General features: G+C 41.8%; 1 protein-coding gene across 1 annotated transcript in view; it reads right to left on the reverse strand.

The window, feature by feature from the left end:
• Window positions 1-5,204: 5,204 nt before the first annotated feature.
• Window positions 5,205-22,848, reverse strand: part of LOC138974671 (uncharacterized) — a 27,972-nt gene continuing 10,328 nt past the window's right edge. Inside the window, exons 13-26 of the mRNA XM_070347393.1 lie at window positions 22,520-22,676; window positions 21,563-21,689; window positions 21,097-21,167; window positions 20,643-20,775; window positions 20,134-20,307; window positions 18,468-18,650; window positions 17,813-17,949; window positions 17,250-17,295; window positions 12,782-12,936; window positions 11,574-11,715; window positions 10,874-10,993; window positions 9,490-9,631; window positions 8,690-8,992; window positions 5,205-8,264 (exon numbers count right to left, since the gene is read on the reverse strand). Coding sequence (XP_070203494.1) covers window positions 8,182-8,264; window positions 8,690-8,992; window positions 9,490-9,631; window positions 10,874-10,993; window positions 11,574-11,715; window positions 12,782-12,936; window positions 17,250-17,295; window positions 17,813-17,949; window positions 18,468-18,650; window positions 20,134-20,307; window positions 20,643-20,775; window positions 21,097-21,167; window positions 21,563-21,689; window positions 22,520-22,676 — 1,973 coding nt within the window. The 3' untranslated portion in view covers window positions 5,205-8,181. The remainder of the gene's footprint in view (window positions 8,265-8,689; window positions 8,993-9,489; window positions 9,632-10,873; window positions 10,994-11,573; window positions 11,716-12,781; window positions 12,937-17,249; window positions 17,296-17,812; window positions 17,950-18,467; window positions 18,651-20,133; window positions 20,308-20,642; window positions 20,776-21,096; window positions 21,168-21,562; window positions 21,690-22,519; window positions 22,677-22,848) is intronic.

Raw genomic sequence — 22,848 nt, forward strand, 5'->3', positions numbered from 1 at the left:
GTTATGATCATCCTCAGAATGCACCAGATTGCACCATTTGGCATCCTTTTTTTCAAAATTTTCCGGGGGGGCATGCCCCCGGACCCCCCTAGCAAGCTAGGCGCTTCGCGCCGTCGGCTCGGCGCTTCGCGCCTTCACACCCATATCTTCACAATATACTTTTGAAAAAAACAGTCATAAAATGAACTGATCCGCCCCTGCCGCGAGGGGGGACATCCCCCTGGGCCACCACTGGCAACCCCCCCCCCCCCCTCCTCTTCGCCTAGTCCGGCCCTGCACACACACACACACACACAAACCCCGTCAAGACCCGATTTGAACCCCAGTTCTTGCCTTCAAAGGGGTGGAGTGAGCTGAATTTATTCAAAGAACCTTGAAGTACCTGTAAAAACAAGAATTACAGGTGCTCCGAGGACTCTTTCTTTATAAAATGGGTTGTTGAAACAGGTTCAGGTCGTGTGACAGCGTGCACAATGACATCACACTCGGCACTGCTGCACGAGCTGATTGCACGTTCACATCGTATGCGCCGCTTGACCTCCATTTTCTGCTGCATCACGAACACCCCCCCCCCCCACCCCCCCATCCCTCAGTCCCACCGCCTCCCCCTTAACCACAGGAGTTGGATTATGCCTTGAAGGGACAGAAAGATCTTTTGCCTGTGCGGTGTTGAAAGGCTAAACAAGTGAGTGTCCTAAGTGTAAGACGGGTCCTTTCTGTGGCTTTGTGTCCAAGCAAACAGTGTCCGCGTCTTGCACCTGGCTGACTGGCCGCAACTCGCCGTTTTCTCTGCACTTGATATTTGCCACTTCACTCCCCTCGCCCTTTACACCGCGCGTAGGTAGTGTTGATCGTTGCGGGGTATTTGTGTCGATCAAATACACTTTGTTGCTCTACCCGTGTTCTACTCTGTTAACCTGTTTGCCTACATACGGGATGATGGTCTTTTCTCTGTTTGCCCAATCTATAGAGGCGTTTAACCCTGCAGCTTCGATTGTCGATGTCTGGGATAAAGCCGTACCAAGGCGAACCTTGAATTGATAATAAATACAACAGTACTAAAACAGTTGTGGCTGTTTCGTTTCTCGTCATTAAAATTTAAACTTCTCCTAAATAAACTTATGGAGTCTAGTCTCTTGGAAAATTTGAAGTATTGTTATTTCTGTCTCCTTGGTATCTATTTTTTTACTAAAAGCTTGACAAAAACTCCGCTGCCATTTAAAAAAGAAATGTTGATCGTAATGATCTTCTATTTCTTAACGTTGTAACGCATGGCGTTCGTTCTATTGTCTCAATTTGATCTAAATGTAGAAAATTCAAACATCTCGCTTTCATTGTCTAAAATTAGAAAATGGTGCAATGAAATATTGATCATATTTCACCACATAAATTTGAAGTATCGATGACCAGAGGCGGCTGAAAGGCAAACAGAATGTTTTTGTTTTACTTTTCTCAAAGTATGTCCACTTTGAAGGTATAGATAGGTCGAAGTTCTTGTGAATGTTTCGTTTTGTTCAACATTAAAATTCCATAAACTTAACAATTTTTTCATATTTGTTTTAATGTTTGTTTTTGTCCAATATACATACAGTATATATATATATATATATATATATATATATGTATACTCAGGGCCGGACTACCGGGGGGGTTATGGGGGTTGCGCAACCCCCCCCCCCCTAGCCTAAACATGTACCTTACTTATTTAATTTTTTTTTATTATTGCTTATTTTATGCCGTTTCATGCAAGGAGCGACCATTTTCCTATCTCAGAATATGACCTACCCGTCAGCTTCAGGGGGCTTCGCCCCCTGACCCCCACAACGAGGGGAGGGGGGGGTGGGTTCTAGGGTTTCCGGACCCCCCCCCCCAGCCAAAAAATAAAAATATTGAATGAGGTATGCATTTCTTTATTTTACATTGAGTTTCAATTTTTGGGGTATTAATCAGTGACAAAATCTGCTGCCTGAAACTGGTAATGATCATCCTCAGAATGCACCAGATTGCACCATTTTGCATCCTTTTTTTCAAAATTTTCCGGGGGCACATGCCCCCGGACCCCCCTAACAAGCTAGGCGCTTTGCGCCGTCGGCTCGGCGCTTCGCGCCTTCACACCCATATCTTCACAATATACTTTTGAAAAAAAACAGTCATAAAATGAACTGATCCGCCCCTGCCGCCAGGGGGGACATCTCCCTGGGCCACCACTGGCAACCCCCCCCCTCCTCTTCGCCTAGTCCGGCCCTGATACTCTCCTTTACAATCTGTAATACCAGGGAATGCTGTTTAATACTGGCATTGGGGGAATCTCTGGAACTACTCCGAAACGCTAAAAAACAAAAAACAACAACAAAACAGGTTGCCTTTGTTTTTGAAGAAAAGCCACACTTTCTCAAAGTGTGGGAAAAGGTGAAGATTATAAAAAGTAAAAGTTGTGAAACTTGTGTGGCCCATTTGGCGAACTTGCTGAAGATTATAATACCTGACAATATCTCTGTATCCTGTTTTAATCTATAGATTCACCACACAGCAATAATATCCTTGAAATAAATCATCAGTTGCAGAAAAGACATCTGAAAAATTAGGGGAAAAAAGTCTCCTCTCTCTCTCTCTCTCTGTGGCATTGATTGCCTTGTTCACTTTTGTAAATCCAAAAAATCATTATGCCTTCTTCCCTCACTCCACACACCCTGAAAACAGAACGACATTTTATTTATTTATTTATTTGGTGTTTAACGTCGTTTTCAACAATTTAAGGTTATATCGCGACGGAGGGAAGGGGGGAGATGGGATAGAGCCACTTGTCAATTGTTTCTTGTTCACAAAAGCACTAATCAAAAATTTGCTCCAGGAGCTTGCAACGTAGTACAACATATTACCTTACTGGGAGAATGCAAGTTTCCAGTACAAAGGACTTAACATTTCTTACATACTGCTTGACTAAAATCTTTACAAACATTGACTATATTCTATACAAGAAACACTTAACAAAGGTAAAAGGAGAAACAGAATCCGTTAGTCGCCTCTTTCCGTTAGTCGCCTCTTACGACATGCTGGGGAGCATCGGGTAAATTCTTTCTCGTCCCAACCAATATGGGACTCCCCCTAACCCGCGGGGGGCAGCAACAACATAAAACAAATCTTTTTTAAAAGCAAACAAATACAAAACAAACAAAAACAAAACAAACAAAAACAAACAAAAACAACAAAACAAAACATCAAACAAGTCGCGTAAGGCGAAAATACAATATTTAGTCAAGTAGCTGTCCAACTCACAGGATGAAACTGAACGCAATGCAACGCAGCAAGACCGTATACTCGTAGTCCACCGCTCACGGCATAGGCAGTGACATTGACAAGAAGAGCGGGGTAGTAGTTGCGCTAAGAAGGATAGCACGCTTTTCTGTACCTCTCTTTGTTTTAACTTTCTGAGCGTGTTTTTAATCCAAACATATCATATCTATATGTTTTTGGAATCAGGAACCGACAAGGAATAAGATAAAAGTGTTTTTAAATTGATTTGGACAATTTAATTTTGATAATAATTTTTATATATTTAATTTTCAGAGCTTGTTTTTAATCTGAATATAACATATTTATATGTTTTTGGAATCAGCAAATGATGGAGAATAAGATAAACGTAAATTTGGATCGTTTTATAAATTTTTATTTTTTTTTACAATTTTCAGATTTTTAATGACCAAAGTCATTAAATAATTTTTAAGCCACCAAGCTGAAATGCAATACCGAAGTCCGGGCTTCGTCGAAGATTACTTGACCAAAATTTCAACCAATTTGGTTGAAAAATGAGGGCGTGACAGTGCCGCCTCAACTTTCACGAAAAGCCGGATATGACGTCATCAAAGACATTTATCAAAAAAATGAAAAAAACGTATGGGGATTTCATACCCAGGAACTCTCATGTCAAATTTCATAAAGATCGGTCCAGTAGTTTAGTCTGAATCGCTCTACACACACACACACACACACGCACACACGCACACACGCACATACACCACGACCCTCGTTTCGATTCCCCCTCGATGTTAAAATATTTAGTCAAAACTTGACTAAATATAAAAACAATAACAACAACAAAACATAAACAGAGTGCGCATGGCCCATGGGAGTTGCAGCACAAAAAACAGCAGCAGAAGAAATTGTATCACCGAGCATTCCTTAAGCAAAGTTTCTGAGAAAAATTATTTCTTTATCAGTGACACATCAAACTGCTTGCAACTTCTTTAACAACCAAGTAACTCATGCTGCCTCTGATTTGAAAGTGGTCCATGAGTTGTCTGTCTGTATGTAAGGCTTGCAGAAGAATTATTGACACTGTCAGCTGCTGTTTGGAAATCACTGCATACATTTCAATTAGCTGTGTGTGTGTGTGCATGTGTGTGTGTGTGTGTGTGTGTGTGCAAATCATTTGTACAAAGGGGGTCGGCCCGCTATTGCGCGGGGCCGCTATTGCGCGGGGCCGCTATTGCGCGAATCTTTAGGGTTAGGGTTAGGGTTAGGGTTAGGGTTAGATTCGCGCAATAGCGGCCCCGCGCAATAGCGGACCCGCGCAATAGCGGCCCAGCCCCGTACAAAGGAAATATCTAATGTACTGCTCTGAACTACAATAAAACCTACGGTTAATATTAATCCCAGGTCTTACATTAGATTGAAATATACAAATAAATCTTCTGATGATTTAACCATACTTTCTTCCCATTCCTCAATGCTACTCTCTCTCATAATGCTCATTGCTGTCATGTTTGTGTGCATTACTTTTGTTTGTATGTTATAAATGCCATTTCCATAGCGAACAAGAAGAAGAGAAGAAGAATGCCATTTCCATAAGGTGTGGAAGGAAAGGCATGGTCTTAGGCATTTAATCTTGTCAAAATAAAATCGAGTTGGTAGCCTGCTCTCTCCCTCTTTTTCATGAACATGCCCCCCCCCCTTACACACACACACACAATCAGCAAGACAGAGTGAGAGAGAATGAGATTTAAACATGTTTAGTTTTCCACTTGCCCGGTTTATTTGAAATGAGACTGCTGAATAATAAATGACATTTACAAAATCAAAATAAAACATAATCAACTCTTTCACTTGTTATATTGATGTCCGATTACTTTGAAGGAAAAGAAAAACATTAAACATTTTTTTTAAAGGAGAGTCAACACACATAAAATAGTAAACCACAAAAGTGCAATGTGAAAAATGTATATTCATCATAGCTGAAAAGCAGTATTTTTCTATGCCTATATCATTCAACAAAGACAAATGTGAAAGAACATCAAGGATAGGATATGGTTTCAAATGGCTGTGTTCAGATAATCAAAGCATAAAAATTGATATGCCTAAGAAGGGACGGAATGTTTTATCTGACGCACGCCGTGAAGCCACCACAACAGAGATTCAATAAACCCGCTGCCTTCAGAAGAAAATTTAATATTTAATGATTCTAGTTTTTTTGTTCCGCCAACTAGGTCATCTCCCAATAACCAATGATTAAAAGTTAAAGCTTATCAGCATATAGTAGTCCCTGTCATGCAAGATGATTAAAATTAAAAGCTTATCATACAGTGGTCCCTGTCATGCAAGATGATTAGAATTAAAAACTAATCATCATACAGACTGGTCCCTGTCATGCAAGATGATTAAAATTAAAAACTAATCATCATACAGTGGTCCCTGTCATGCAAGACGATCAAAATGAAAAGCTAATCATCATACAGCGGTCCCTGTCATGTAAGATGATTAAAATGAAAAGTGTATCATCATACAGCGGTCCCTGTAACGGAAGGCCTCTCCGAACAGAGGAAGTCTCCAAATAGAGGACACCTTCTGTTGTCCCTCCACCTATTTGGCTCACGTAAGTGTAGCCTATGCGATCATAACTTTGTCTGTCTGTGCGTTTGTGCGTGTGTGTGTGTGTGTGTTTGTGCGTGCGTGTGTGTGTATGTCTGTGGTAGAAACTCTAACATTTGAAGACGTCACATTACATTGACGTCACATTATGAAGTAAGAGGGTTAGACGTCACGCGAAGGAAGTACTGAAAGTCTCGGTCATTATTATTTTGAGCGCGCCGAGACTAGTTGGCAGTCGTGTAGGCTACATGCAGACAGACAGGTCTAGATCTAGTGTCTCGCTTTCTTGCACAGTTTCACCTATGCTCTTTCTGTGTGTGTGTGTGTGTGTGTGTGTGTGTGTGTGTGTGTGTGTGTGTGTGTGTATGTGTGACGGAGTGATTGAGTTTGTGTTACTGTTTGTCGATTTCTTACGTGAGCCTTGATGGCTTCGCCTCTTGTTTATTAATGACATCTGATACCGATACATGCACAGCCTGGCGGTGACTTTACCATACATTTTCTTCTGCTGATATAACAAGGTCACAGCAACAGACCCATATTTTGACATTCTTTGTCAGTTCCTGGTAGAAGTGACACATGTCTTACTTCTCCCAAAAAAATTCACTTATGACGTCAGAGGTGTCACTTTGGATTACATGGTCAAGAACAGAAGTCTTGTTTTTTACATTTAGTCAAGTTTCGACTAAATGTTTTAACATAGAGGGGGAATCGAGGTGTATGTGTGTGTGTGTGTATGTATAAAGTCATTCCGAGAAAACTACTGGACCGATCTTCATGAAACTTCCCATGAGAGTTCCTGAGTATAATATCCCCAGAAGTTTTTTTTTCATTTTTTGGATAAATGTCTTTGATGACGTCATGTCCGGCTTTTTGTGAAAGGTGAGGCAGCACTGTCACGCTCTCATTTTTCAACCAAATCGGTTGAAATTTTGGTCAAGTAATCTTGGACGAAGCCCGGACTTTGGTGCTGCATTTCAGCTTGGAGGCTTAAAAATTAATTAATGAGTTTGCTCATTAAAGTTGTCATAAAAATCGATTTTTTGCAAACAGATTTAAAATTGATTGCATTGTATTCCTTGTCTTCTCCTAAATTCAAAAATATATAGATATGTCATGTTTACTCTAAAAATGTGCTCAGAATGAAAGAAAATAGGTTCAGTGAGTACTACGGACGTGTGGTTCGCGGCGGCGAGCGTGACCCGTCCTGGTCTTCGGTATGGTTAGCCAACACTATCTGAATGTAGTCTCGGCGATGATTGGTTTGTAGTGTTGATCTTGACTAAATGTTTTTATATCGCTTCACGCGACTTGTTTGTTATTAGAGTCGTTTGTCATTAACCAAAGACTCCCTCTCATCACAGGCCACCTGTAATGTAAAGACACTTTTTGCTGGTCTTAATGGTGTCCTTTCATCACAGGTACCTCTATACATGCTCAACCGTGGCAGCAACTACTTTACAGCCAGTGTATCCAACACATGAGCGAGATCCCCTGTGTCATGTGTGTATGTGATGCACTGTATGAGCATACATTTTTTTTTTTTTTTTTTCCCAAACAATTTTATTCAAATAAATAACAACAATTAACAATATCTCATGAGCATACATTTGGTCTAGCAGCTAGTTTAGTCCTTGCTGTCATGGAAAATGGGAGAGAGAAACAAAGATAATGGTCATGGTCTTCAAAACTGATAGCTTTGCGGTGTATGCTCTTTGCCTGAACCAGAACAAACTAGACAGATGTGTATATTACTGTCCATACAAAGTGTAACAAAAAATTCTGGATAATGTCATACAAATGCTCAGAAGATTTAACTTTCTTGCGCCTTCGTTTCACACATTTGGAAAAAGAAACAGTCATCCATAAACAATGCAATTATGCTCCACAATTGTTCTATCCCTGCAATCAAGTAATTCACATTTCATATAATTTTCAGCTTTATAAGGACAGACACCATCAAAAGTGAGGGGTTGCTATCTCTACTAACATAAATACACATACAACATTATTTGAAATCCAACTGTACACTTAAAAGAGGTAAATAATTTATTAGTTCTGCAAAAAGCACAAAAATGTGCATGTAAATTCTTTTTCAATTAAGTCCTGAATGAGAATTATGCAATAAAGGCATGTACCAAAAAATAAGCACAGGCACCATCAATTACAAGGAAACAGCATTTTATTATCACAGGCAACATTGAAATATTTGATTCAGTTTAAAACAAAAAACAAAAAACCAGATGCAAATTCTTGCACCAAAAGCCCACAAAAAGTAATGTGAAGAATGACAGTACCAGAACATGTCATCCAACTTTATGTCATTATCAAATCCTCCAGTAGGCGTTGTTCTCCTTTTCCAAATTTCTCCAGTTCATCCTGTAACATCTTCCTGCCGTCTGAAACAAAACAAAACAAGATTTCTGTACTTAACCCGCATGGAAGCACAGACTACACATAAACACACACACATGCACTAACGCATGCACACACACACACACACACACACACACACACACACACACACACACACACACACACACACAACAAACAACTCACACAGAACATGTACTGTAAATGTAACCTAACAATTTTGAAACAAAATCCCTCTTACCAGAATACACTAGTGTGACTTTTTCTCCTCAAACGAGCTCACAAATCTGACTTTTAAATTTGTCAAATACCAAAGTGAAAAAAGGAAGTGTTCTATCATTTGAAAGGATGACAAGTCTGTGCCACTTTACAATAATACTTGATGACAAGAATTTGCAAAAGGTAATGAACTACTGATCACAATATTGCCAAAGATTTCAAGGGTGCTAACCTGCTCCATAGAAGTCAGTGAGGCGGCGAAAGAAATCCTGGAAGTGGGTCTGTAAGACTGAGTGTTCCTGGTCATGTTCTTCCTCACTCCAGCTGTCCCAGTCACTCTCCTGCTCCTCCTCCGGCTCCTCCTGCCCCTTCTCCTCCCCCTCCACACCCCTTGGGCTGAGATTGGCGGCCACCTCGCGAATGGAGAGAGTGTCTTCTGTGGTGCTGAGCGTTCGACGCCGGCCTCTGCGAGCGTACATCTGTAGGCCCAGGCTGCTGCCGCTGCAGTTCAGGCTGGTGTCACTGGCGTTCTCTTCTGAGAGAGGAATACGTTTTAATTTTTAATTTTCATTTTCATTATTCTATTGTCCCATCACTGAGAAATTCGGGTTGCTTCCTCCCAGTGGGAAAGCTAGCAGCAACTGAGTCGCGCTACCCAGGTATGTGCGTGTTTGAGTGTAATCAGCCACCTGCACTTATGGCAGAATGACCGAGGTCTTTTACGTGCTGCAGTGGCGACACAGGGGAGGAACATGGATACCGTCTCTGAGTCTGCACATAAAGTTGACCCGTGTCCGGCCCTGGCCTGGATTCGAACCCGTGACCCACGCATCGCAAGTCTAGTGCTGTACCAACTGAGCTACCGGGCCATGATAAAAATCTGAATATTATGTGACAACTGCATGCATCCTTTTTAAATTTTCTTGAAGATCTGTAAACAAAGGGACCTCAATATAGCATTCAAAAACAAACAGCAGTTGACAATCAAGGCAAAACATTAAAGCTGTATCAGTGAATCTACAAAAAGCCCACCTGACACTCCTGAGAGGTCAAAGAAGTCTGCATCCTGTGGAGGAGTGTTCTGACCAAAGCCAGGAGGTAAGTCAGGTCGATGGCAGCACAGCCCCACGTCCACCGCGCCTCTGTCAGACGAGTCAGCATGGAACCCAGAGACCTGAAACACCAGATGTTATGTAAGGTGTCATTTCATCTGTTTGTATACTACCCGTCATAAAAAAAAACTGGGCAGATACGTTTATGTGCAGATCTTTGTGATGAGGCCATTTATTATAAAACCAGTTATATGACTGCAAAGGCCATACATTCCTCTATCGTATTCAACAAACATATTGATTTGACATCTAGTAGTGTCCATACAGTGGAACCTACAACACAGACACCCCCCAAAATCAAATTCGCAAAAGCAAGGTTCCCGTTAAAATCAACAAAAAATCAGAAAAGTTCAAATGCAACAATTTTTGCATGTCATTGGAAAAAACAATCAAATGTGTATCCAAAACAGTCAGTTGTGTTCCCCTATCTAGTCTAACAATGGTGTTATGGCATGCAGAACACTGTAGGTGCTTGGCAATGTGTAAACAAAAACCTAGTCAATCAGTTTGAAATGCTTTCTTCTTTTCAAATCAAACTACATAGCCACTGATCCATTTACCTAAGGGTTTGGTAGAGAATTTGAACAAGAGAATGCTGTATGCACACCTCCTCCTTTTCATGACACCTGCTTGTTCATAATGTCTGTGAATTCACCTCCATTTTAGGGCCCTCCCCCCTCCTTTTTTGAAGCCTGCTTTGTGGAGGTCTTAACACTTTCTACCCCACCTATGTTGACCACGTTTTTTCTTTAGCCGAGACCAGCTGTGCTGCAGCAGGTCACTCAGAATTGTAGTAACTGTGTAGAAACTGTGTATCAACATGCTGGAATGCAGGCGTTAGATGAACATTGCAGGAAGCGACTGAGCGGATATATCCGTACCTGGTCAGATAGAGCCATACGAGTGGGTATGGATATATCCGTACCTGGGAGACAATGAGTTAAAGGGAGGTTCCACAGTACTGGTACCTACAGGGGGCCCGGGTAGCTCAGGTGGTAGAGCACTGGACTTGTGATCGAGAGGTCGCTGGTTCGAATCCGGGCCGGGACGGACACGGGTCAACTTTATGTGCAGACCCAGAGACGGTATCCATCTCCCACCCCCGTGTCACCACAATGGCACGTTAAAGATCTTGGTCATTCTACCATAAGTACAGATGGCTGATACCACCTAAACACGCAAACATCAAAAAGCCGTGAGGGCGTAAAACTCGAATCGTATAAACCAATTCATGTCCAATAATAGGCAATTAAGACCTGACGGACAATAAGCCCCTTAAAATTTACTTTTTTACTGGTACCTACCTCATTGAGTCTCGAGGCCACTGCCTGCAGCAAGAGAGGAACGTGCGCCTGAGGCTTCAGAAAGTTGCACACCACCAGGTAGCAGTTCAGCACCTTCTGCAGCAATGCCAAGTCCAGGCCCTGCAAAGTCATCCACACCACTCATCAGTCAGGAGTGTTGCTACCATTTATTTTTATTTGGAAAATCTGCGGAAATGTCCTTAAAAGTGTCAGCAAATTTTGCGTAGTTTTAGGCCGTCCTTGGTGTCACGTCCCTCACAGCCATGAAGAAGTTTGCAATTCTGCTTAACCGATGGCAACATTTTTTGGGGATTTAAATTAACTTTTTGCATTTCGCCGACTGTCAATGCCAGATGACGTCCCTGTAAGTGATGTGAGATCGAGGCTATGTGTGAAGCAAATGAAAGTTTCTCCCCAAAAAGCAGCTTCTCGTCCAACAGATTTAATTTGGCGGCAGTTCAGCAACTGTTGTAATAACTCTACATCAATTTCTTTGACTGGAACATATTTGGAAAAATACAGCAAATGCTAGATCAAATGCTGTCTCCAAATGTTTTCCTCAACATTGCAGAAAGCAAACCAGTAAGTCTTAAATATCGGAAGTGGTGAAAGGTCTCAATTTGTTCCGTACATTGGTTCCAAGGGGACACGTGGAAAGGTAAAAATGGAAAGAAAAAAAACCACACAGACAATTACTCACTTTGAGAGCAATGACAGCCGTGAGTTCCCGCACAGTGAAGTACGCACACTTGAGAGGTTGGGAGTCAGGGATGAGCTGTGTGCTTGTGTCACTGGCCATCTTAGAGAATGTGCCTTTTGTGTACTGACACAAGGTGCTGAAACTGTTCACAATACAGTCAGAAACAAGTCTACAAGTTCATAAGATATACATTAACAAGGTTACAATTTTAGCCAAGACATCAATACACAGAAGTAGGCACCAACATAATTTGTTTTGCATTTAATGTAGCACTGCAACAGTTAACTTTAATTGCGTATGTAAAAAAGCAGCAAAGTGCAACTTTGCAACTTTACTGTTAGAGAGCATCACCATAGTAAGTGAGAGATCAACGCATGCCATGTTTCAGTTTCTCTTCTACTTGCCAGCAGGGCTTCTACGACAAAATCAGAAGCAAAGGCATCTTCTTGAATATGTGGAACAACCAAAGATACATGAAGGCACAACAGGAATGACCAATCTCCATACACACATCGCAGGTACCGCTGTACTGACTGACAACAACTCTTCACTTCCTAACTCTGACTCAAAGAACTCTAAAAAAAAAAAAAAAAGACTGTTGATGAGACAAACAATGTTAAACAAGAGGCGAAGCCTTCAAGGCTCACGTAAGAAATCGACAAACAGTAACACCAACTCAATCACTCCGTCACACATACACACACACACACACACACGCACACGCACACACACACACACACACACACACACACACACAGTAAGCATAGGTGAAACTGTGCAAGAAAGCGAGACCCTGGATCTGCCAAGTAGTCTCGGCCCGCTCACAATAACAATGACCGAGACGTTCAGTAATTCCTTTGCGTGACGTCTAACCCTCTTACGTCATAATGTGACGTCTTCAAATAGTTTCTATCACACACGTCAAACACTTTTGACCGAGACTGACGTAATCCATAGACTCGGAAATGTTAAAGTTTCTATCACACACACACACACACACGCACGCACGCACGCACGCACGCACGCACGCACAGACAGACAAAGTTTATCATCGCATAGGCTACACTTACGTGAGCCAAAAACAAATGAGATCTTTACTCAACAAGACAAGGACAGGACACATTCGTCAAAGTTTTCGTCTGTGAAGACTTATTGAGGACCACGTACATTGAAAAAAAATCAAAGTACTCTGATAAAAAAAACCTTACCTGTTGATGAGAGACTTGCAGACATCCGAGTCGTCGATAAAGAGCCCGATGTTGTGGGCCAGGAGGGGCAGACAGACGGCAGCGTCAGAGCTGTTCAGTTGCGGTAGGAAGTGCGGCAAGTGCTTGTGTACAGCCAGCATCAGGTGTTTCTCCACCTGATAGGACAGCGTACACATCCAGTTAAACTGACCATGATTCATACAGTGGAACCTCCCTTCTGAGACCTCCAAAAGTCTGAGAAAATTAGTTCTTAACAAGAAGGGCAAAGCCCATACGACTCACATGCTTGACCTTGACCTTTACATGACCTTGACCTTCAGGGTCAAGGTCAAATAACTAAACCTAGCAATGACATCATACACTAAGAACTGCTTTACACATTTTTCCTACCAAAATACATGTGACCTTGACCCAAGGTCAAGGTCATCCAAGGTCATGCAACACAAAGCTGTTAATTCAAGACATAGGAAGTACAATGGTGCTTATTGGCTCTTTCTACCATGAGATATGGTCACTTTTAGTGGTTCACTACCTTATTTTGGTCACATTTCATATGTGACCAAATGTGTCTCATGATGAAAGCATAACATGTGCCCCACATAATTTTTAAGTTTGAAACAGTTATCTTCCATAGTTCAGGGTCAAGGTCACTTCAAAATATGTATACAATCCAACTTTGAAGAGCTCCTGTGACCTTGACCTTGAAGCAAGGTAAACCAAACTGGTATCAAAAGATGGGGCTTACTTTGCCCTATATATCATATATAGGTGAGGTATTCAATCTCAAAAACTTCAGAGAAAATGGGAAAAATAGCTGTTTTTTAGACAACATTTATGGCCCCTGCGACCTTGACCTTGAAGCAAGGTCAAGATGCTATGTATGTTTTTTGGGGCCTTGTCATCATACACCATCTTGCCAAATTTGGTACTGATAGACTGAATAGTGTCCAAGAAATATTCAACGTTAAAGTTTTCCGGACGGACGACTCGGGTGAGTACATAGACTCACTTTTGCTTCGCATGTGAGTCAAAAAGGAAGGAGTTTAAAAATGGAGGTTAATATGCAGAGGTTATGAACAGAAGATCTGAACAAGCATATGGTCTTAAAAGGGGGAAATCTTAACATGGGGGGGGGGGGGGGTGTCTCCTTTTTTCTTGTTGGCTAGTAGGGGTCCCAAAAGGGGGATTCCACTGCAGTGTTGTTGCCAGGCCTCGGTCTTCGGTCTCTGACGCATTCCTTTCTGATTTGACGCATTGGACCTAGCCTTGTCCGGTCGATGGACCGATAGTTTTTACGTTTTGGTGGTCAACTGACCGATACATATTCGTACAAGGCGGACAAGGTCTGCAATGAATGGAATGGGAGTTGCAAAGTCGGAAAACAAATCCCGATCGAAATGCTCATGTTCGCTACGAGTGTAAATGCACTCAGTGCCGAGTCCGTGTTTGTCGTCATCGACACTCGAGGCTGCGTTTACGGAAATACCCGATCCAGCCGGTGTACCTATTTACCGAAAACGGCGCAAACAGCGGAAAGTTCATCAATATAATACTACGGCATGGTAATGCAAAGATCGGGCAGGATCCCTACATTCGCACACCGGGCACTGTATTGGAAAGGGTAGGCCAGGAATCAGATAATAAAGTGTTATCATTATTCAATGGCTTTATTGTCATTTTTACGTAAAAAGATAGATTTAACTCTGGACTGTAAGTTATTTTGCATTGCATGTATCAAAGGTATGGTGGTACAATTTGGACCTATTGTTTTTTTAAAGCCAGGACATTTGGACCTATTGTTTGTTTTTTTTAGGGAGGTCCAAATGACCTATTGTCTTCTTAGGTTGGCAACAACACTGCCACTGTACTTCACCAGTTATTTCAGATTCTTCTCTGCCATCATCCTACTGCTCTGAGTGACATAGAACAAGGAGAAACTGTACATATATAGCTTCTGGCTCTACCACCCCTCTCTGCTTCCACATAATACACAGCATGTGAAACGTGCAAGTGAACGTGACTCCAATTCCTCATCAGAATCAAACGATTCTCTATTGGCTGTACAATGTATCAAATTCTTCTCTGTATCACACATTAAAGCTACAGCATTAGCATGTTCGTCCTGCTCACTCAAGCTCTTCCTTTAGTAACAAACCAAAACATCCTGAAATAAACCATGGGAAGTGTTTCAGTACCAATAACTACCATTAATATGGTGTTCATTTGATTGAAGTCCACAACTAAATGTTCTCCATCTGACAGCATGGAGGCATGAGGCAGAAACCTCCTCAAGAAAATTTTCTGATCAATCAATCCTGTGGTAACTTGTTGGACTTTTAAACTAATAAATCTGTGCTAGGAGCATACACATCCATAAAACTGTATTCAGGCTTCAGACATGCCCACATCAACCCATATAAATTATATGAATGAATGTTTCACTATTGAGACCATCATGTTTAAATGTAAGTGAGCGTATGCTCGACACAAAAATACAGAAAGTAACAAATCCTGGATTAAGAGTATAGTGCAGCAATGGATGGATGACAAGGAAGACAATACCACCTCACCCCAACTCAACTTCCAAGAAAAAGACACAAAAACAATTGCTTGAACCTCTTAATGCAAAGGAAAAAACATGCAGACATGTCAACCTGTACGGTTTTCCCGTATTTTGTACGGGATTTACTCAAATTTTGGTGTGTATGGCGTTCAACGCCTAACTGTACGGGTAAACCAAATTGTACGGGAATTGTACGGGAAAATTCAAAACCCGAACAAAGATTCGAAACCGATCAATCAGATTTGTTTCTGTTTAGCAGATGACAACAACTAACAGAAAAAGACTATAAATGAGCTTGTGCGCATGCGCAGAAGGTATCATAGAGGGCGCTGTGGCCCAATCCGTTACTTCCGTGTCGCGAGATTTGGTCTTTGTTTTCACAACTTACTTCAGCGACAGACAACGATTCGCGTCACTTTTTGTGCTACAACTGGAGAGGCCAGCGAAAAGGAGAAAGAAAGCCGGTGTCACGAACTGAAAACTCTGCCTGAACAATCCTTCTCATTGCGGTCAATGCGCATGCGCCAATCTTGGACTTAGGGTTCGGGTTCGGGTTAGGGTTAGGATTAGGGTAAGGATTAGGGTAAGGGTTAGGGTTAGGGTTGTGTGGCTCGCACAAACTGTACTCCTTTCCCTTGTCCGATTATCGCACGACACCAAAGTACGTTCCACGACAAAGTCAGCTACTGCTACCTACAAGTGTCATGCTTGAAGTGATCTAGTGAGACTGGACTGTGATTTTTCCTGGTGAACAGTAGTACAAAGTAGTTGTGTGAGTGTGACTGTGTTATACATTTAAGTTTTAAGTGATCTGGAGAGACTGGACTGTGATTTGTCCTGGTGAACAGTAGTACAAAGTAGTTGTGTTGGTGTGACTGTTATACATTTAAGCTTAAAGTGATCTGGTGAGACTGGAATGTGATTTTTCCTGGTGGACAGTAGTAGTTGTGTGGGTGCGTTTTACAGTAGTTGTATGTATTTATTAATGCTAAATCAGATGTGTTTTATGAATACAAAATAAATGTTGAGTATTTACCAGCTGGTCTTTCTTCTTTTTTATGTCGTGCGAGTGAATTGCGAGTCTTGCGTGTGAACTCAGGTTTGCGTGTGTTCATTTTTTGGGAGTGTGTAAGGGATTGTTGCCCTGATTACAGTTTTTAATCATATTAGTACAGGTTGGCCTTGGAAGGGGTTGACAGGTCTGAACATGTACACGCAAGCAACAAACTGTCTGTGTTGTGAAATATCATGAACATAAAACACATGAGGTTGCGCACAGAAAACTTTACATTGCAAACGCTATACAATAAATAAATGATACAAAACAATATGCGCACCACATCAAGGCAACACAACAGACAATTATTGACAATTTAAGCAAGCAGTTTTACACAGACACTGAACCAGATAGACAGACCGACAATGAAAACCGCTTTTGCAATGAGACATACACAAACAGCACCTTTCAATCCAAAGTTGAAAGAAAACTGAAAAGCCAACAAGCTTCTCCAGTGGAAAACATTTAGACAGAGAGAAAAGCTTCAGCCAGTTACAAAAACGTTCAAAATCTTACCCATTCCTGTGACTAGCATGGCAACAGAAAAAGTGTCTGCATTAACCATTCAGTTGCTAACCCTTTCCCTTAGCTAGCAAGTCATGTACTTCGTGAAAGTCACTGTGTACATTTTCTTTGTCAGATTTGTGACAGACACACAAAACAGAGGCAAAAAGCACCCAAAACCTCAGAGACTTTAACTAGATTTCTACTGACCAGAATTAGAACTTCAGTCTGACCCAATCTTGTCACCATCAACCGTCCTGGATCCATCAGCGCAAATGTTAAACAGACATCTTTGGTTAACTGTTAGACTTGTTTGTAAAAACACGACTTCTACAGCTGCTCACCTGTTTCGCACACTGGGCATCATTTTCTAGGCGCACTAGACAGCAGCTGAAAGTAATCAGAAAAAAACATACAATGAGTTGTTTACGCTGCACATGTGAGAGAGTGAGCAGTTATATATAGAAGGCAGAAGGTAAGAAAACTACAGCAGCTTATCTGGCACTGAAGCAAACAAACTGTCAACGTTAGCTTTTGAAGACAAGGTGAACTGCAAAAAAATACTAACAATACCTGCACACAAAAGTCAATGCTGATGCACACTTGCACCCTGGCAACACAAAATTGCAAACAGGGGCTACACCATTGTAAGAAATGGTATTGATGTGCAATTAAACAGTACATACACATCCTCAGGTCAATATACGTGCATGAATAATGTTTCCTGGGGAACAGGTCTATTACCTTTTCCTGCTAATGGTCAACATTTCTCCATCAGAGTTCATCATATTATCAGAAAGTGCCTACCTAACCTTCATAATAGCCAAAGCATGCAAAACTGACCAAGCGTGTACTAATTAGATACCAAAACCAAGTCAACATTTGAAAGGATGGAGGATTGGCCCACCTGAGAAAACCCTCATATGGCGACTGAAAGGTGTGCTCTGGCACCGGGAAAAGGGAGCTAACCATGGCGCTCTTTGGGTGTGCAAAGGTGAAGAGATTTCTCCACAGGTGCACCACCGCTGAACACAACTCTTCTTTCTGCAATGGAAACACAAATCATACATTAAGCACACAGCTTTACGTCACAACCAGATACCCCTACAGTGGTACCTGCGATGAAAGGACACCCTTGGGACCAGCCAAACGTGTCCCTACATTGCAGGTGGCCCATCATGACAGGTATATTTTGGTAGAGATAATAGACAAAGGGACCCCAGAATGTGTCCTTTTAAGGGAGGTGTCCTCTCATCAGAGGGGCCCCACATCACAGGTACCACTGTACTTCACAATTAAATCACTTGCATGAAACTTGCCAATTATAACTATTACACCAGGCATAAAATAATCATCCTCAAGATGGCCTTCAACCTCAACACCACCTTCTTGCACGCTTACCCGTCCCTCTTGCAAGTCACAACCACCACCACTGCCTCACCAACAAAAGTTACCTCATCTTGAATAATTACATAGAGTAGGTGCTTGCTGTAATGATATGCATGTGCATGCATGTAGCTGTGTCTCAGTACGTGCATGTTATTTTTCTAGCCTATGCTTACAATCTGTTCCTGAAGTTCAAAGAAGTTGAGAGCCAGGAGAGCCGTCTCGGCAGCCACCACAGACATCTTGTCGTAGGCCTCTCTCCGAAGATGACAGCACACCACCGGTAGGAACTGTCCCACGTGTTTCCTCACTCCATTCACAAGCCCTAAGTAGATGGTGTCTGTTATTGGCGCCGAGTCCTGAAAATGTGCACATCAGGTGTACTTTTTTGCTGAGCAACAACCCTCGCCTTTAGAATAGCAAATCAACACTATTATCAGGAGAGAATCATGTAACTTCTGTGCAAGATATCTTTAATCTGAGAAGTTTGATAAACAGCAATACACAGTAACTTTAAACAAAAATAATGTGTGAAACAAATGTTTAGAAGAGAAAAAAAGTGGGGCGGTTTTTTCCCCCCCAAAAGTAACACAGCTGTTTCTACAACCCCCAACAAAGAAACAATCAACTCCTAAAACCGAATTATAAATGCAGCTGAACCTGCCCTGGCATCTACCTCTCAATAATGACTACCTGTCAGTTACGTCCATCCCCAATGATGGTTAATAATTGTTTTCTCTAAATTTACCTTTCCATTGCGACCAGCTGTCTATAATGACCACTTTTGGCCTGTCCCTTGGATATAGACAGTTTTGACTGTTCCTAGGTTGATTGTTATAGACAGTTTTGACTGTTCCTAGGTTGATTGTTATAGACAGTATTGACTGTTCCTAGGTTGATTGTAATAGACAGTATTGACTGTTCCTAGGTTGATTGTTATAGACAGTTTTGACTGTTCCTAGGTTGATTGTTATAGACAGTTTTGACTGTTCCTAGGTTGATTGTTATAGACAGTTTTGACTGTTCCTAGGTTGATTGTTATAGACAGTTTTGACTGTTCCTAGGTTGATTGTTATAGACAGTATTGACTGTTCCTAGGTTGATTGTTATAGACAGTTTTGACTGTTCCTAGGTTGATTGTTATAGACAGTTTTGACTGTTCCTAGGTTGATTGTAATAGACAGTTTTGACTGTTCCTAGGTTGATTGTTATAGACAGTTTTGACTGTTCCTAGGTTGATTGTAATAGACAGTTTCGACTGTTCCTAGGTTGATTGTTATAGACAGTTTTGACTGTTCCTAGGTTGATTGTTATAGACAGTATTGACTGTTCCTAGGTTGATTGTTATAGACAGTATTGACTGTTCCTAGGTTGATTGTTATAGACAGTTTTGACTGTTCCTAGGTTGATTGTTATAGACAGTTTTGACTGTTCCTAGGTTGATTGTTATAGACAGTATTGACTGTTCCTAGGTTGATTGTTATAGACAGTTTTGACTGTTCCTAGGTTGATTGTTATAGACAGTATTGACTGTTCCTAGGTTGATTGTTATAGACAGTTTTGACTGTTCCTAGGTTGATTGTTATAGACAGTATTGACTGTTCCTAGGTTGATTGTTATAGACAGTATTGACTGTTCCTAGGTTGATTGTTATAGACAGTATTGACTGTTCCTAGGTTGATTGTAATAGACAGTATTGACTGTTCCTAGGTTGATTGTTATAGACAGTATTGACTGTTCCTAGGTTGATTGTTATAGACGGTTTTGACTGTTCCTAGGTTGATTGTTATAGACAGTATTGACTGTCACTTGGTTGAATGTTATAGACGGTTTTGACTATACCTTGTCTGTGAGGTCAGCAGTGGCCACCAGACGTGCACACAGCGCCAAGCTATGGTGCAGAGCCGACAGTCCCACGAAAGACTGCAGGTTGGATTCCTCAGTCATGTAGCCCCACACCGACATCACAAGCCTCACGTCATACAGGCACATCACTTCACACAGGCACGGTAAAACCTGGAACATAGGCACAGGACTATAGATTCCTCAGTCATGTAGCCCCACACTGACATCACAAGCCTCACGTCATACAGGCACATCACTTCACACAGGCACGGTAAAACCTGGAACATAGGCAAAGGACTATAGATTCCTCAGTCATGTAGCCCAACACCGAAATCATCAGCAGGTAGCCTGTCATTCAAAAGTTTGACTTTCCATTGTGTCTGAGGATAGCGCGTGTATGTTTGCATGCATGCACACACACACAGGCGCCCACAGGACACACACACACAGGTGCCCACAGGACACACACACACAGGTGCCCACAGGACACACACACAAATATTGACCTGCTGTGCAATCCTGCGTAGCTCCCACTGTCTGTGTGCCAAGCATACTGCAGTCTGGTGCAAGACGGTCATCAGCAGCTCTTGACCACTGGCCACTGTCAGCTGGTCACTATCGGGGATGTCATTGCAGCTCCTGCCACACACCAAAAACATCTTATCCCATCCGGCTAGCAACAATAGACACATTCCGGAAATTACTCCGTCAAAGTTTTTGTAGGCTGTGGAAGAGTTGTATTTCTTGAAGGTGAGGCAAGCTTGCTATACATAGCTCAGTTGGAATCATCAGTGGAGAAACAGCGCTGGCGCTACAGTGAATAATCTTTTTATAATAAAAAGGCCCTATATACAGTGTCCGCAATATCATGAAATGAGCACATTATCACTGGAGTACAATGCAGTCGTCAATTGCATTTAATCCCTTAATGCTACCTGTCATTAGCAAAAGGATATTTACCTGTTGGATGAGCAAGTATGATGCAGCAACAGCCAGCGTTGAAAGTCTTGCATTTGTTCCCTCTCTAAAACCTGAAAGTGTAAAGTATCACGGTGCTGTTGTTTTCTCCCTCTCTCTCAACCTGTGTGCATATATGTGTGTGTGTGTATGTGTGTGTGTGTGTGTGTGTGTGTGTGTGTGTGTGTGTGCTGTGTGTGTGTGTGTGTGTGTGTGTGTGGGTGTGTGTGTGTGTGTGTGTGTGTGTGTGTGTGTGTGTGTGTGTGTGTGTGTGTGTGAGTGAGAGTGTGCGTGCATGTGTGTGCAGTGTGCGTGTGTGTGTATATATATGCCTGTATGATCATTGTTTGCAGGATTTGGGCCCAGCTCCAAGCATTCTCCCACTCAAGCAATACACAAACTCACCCTTGATGGTTGTTTGGTATGTTTGGCAGTGACTTTTGTACAGAAAAGGAAAAACAACATTTACCTGAAAGCCTGCATCTTGGGCTAAGCGGGAAGCATCGTCCAGGAGATACAGCTGTGTCAGGGGAGACTGACGGGCAAGGTACCTGGCGATGCCTACATACACCTCCTCCACACTTTCCCTGGCCTCACTAGAAAAACAGAAAAAGAAACAAATACAGTACATGTAACCTCGCTATAAAAAACAAAAAAAGAAACAAATAAATAAGTGGCCTCAAATACATGTGGCCTCATAATAAAAACAGAAAAAGAAACAAATACAAAAGTATGATTCCCCGAGGAAGAAATATTAACATCTAAACGACACCGACATATTCATTTTTGTCCCCATATAAAACCACTTTGAAACTCTGGTAGAATGTTGACTCCTTACATTTTTCTTTTACATATGAAACCTATTAAGTGCTTTTGGTTTTGGATGCAAATGCAACTTCATCAGGCAACTGAAATGAAAGTCAACCGTACAATCCCTCCTCATCATGTTTCCCCCGACCCATCCACAAACAACAAGGCCAAGTGACTTCAAGAACAAATAATAACACAGATCCTCCCTCTCTCTCTCTCCACTTTAGCCCAAATAATCAGATCAACCTATACCAATCCAGCCCACTATTTAAATTCAATTACAGTGGAACGCCTCTTTTTAAGATCTTCAACAAAAAACTAAGAAAATCAGGTCTTACAGGTGAGGGAGTCTTAAAATGGAGGTAAATTTACAGAGGCTATGAACACAACATCTGAGAAAGGAGGGTCTTAAAATGGAGGTCAATTTACAGAGGCTATGAACACAACATCTGAGAAAGGAGGGTCTTAAAATGGAGGTCAATTTACAGAGGCTATGAACACAACATCTGAGAAAGGAGGGTCTTAAAAAGGAAGAAGTCTTAAATACGGGGGTCCTATAAGGGAGGTTCCACTGTAACTAATACAGTCGTTGAAATTAACACTTGGTACCACACACCTGCCCCCATCCTGACTGCAGACATCGGACCAAGACGCAGTGCTGGGCCGAGAGTCAGAGACAGCTGTGTGAACTTCTGTCAGGTGTTTACACAGCAGCTCGTACACAAGCATGCGACCCTCTTTACCCTCCCACGTCATGCCATCATCTTCAGCATCTGGGCAAGACGCAAAGACACCACCAACATGGTCTCAGCAACATACACTGTACCAAAATCAACTTTGTACATCTTGACTCGGTTCAAATTATTACATTCTAACGAAATGAAGACAAAAATCTCCAGAGCTAAGAAATAGTGTATGTGATTGTGAAGTTGTGGGATACATGGA

The sequence above is a fragment of the Littorina saxatilis genome, linkage group LG1 (assembly GCF_037325665.1).
Source record: "Littorina saxatilis isolate snail1 linkage group LG1, US_GU_Lsax_2.0, whole genome shotgun sequence".
Taxonomy (NCBI): domain Eukaryota; kingdom Metazoa; phylum Mollusca; class Gastropoda; order Littorinimorpha; family Littorinidae; genus Littorina; species Littorina saxatilis.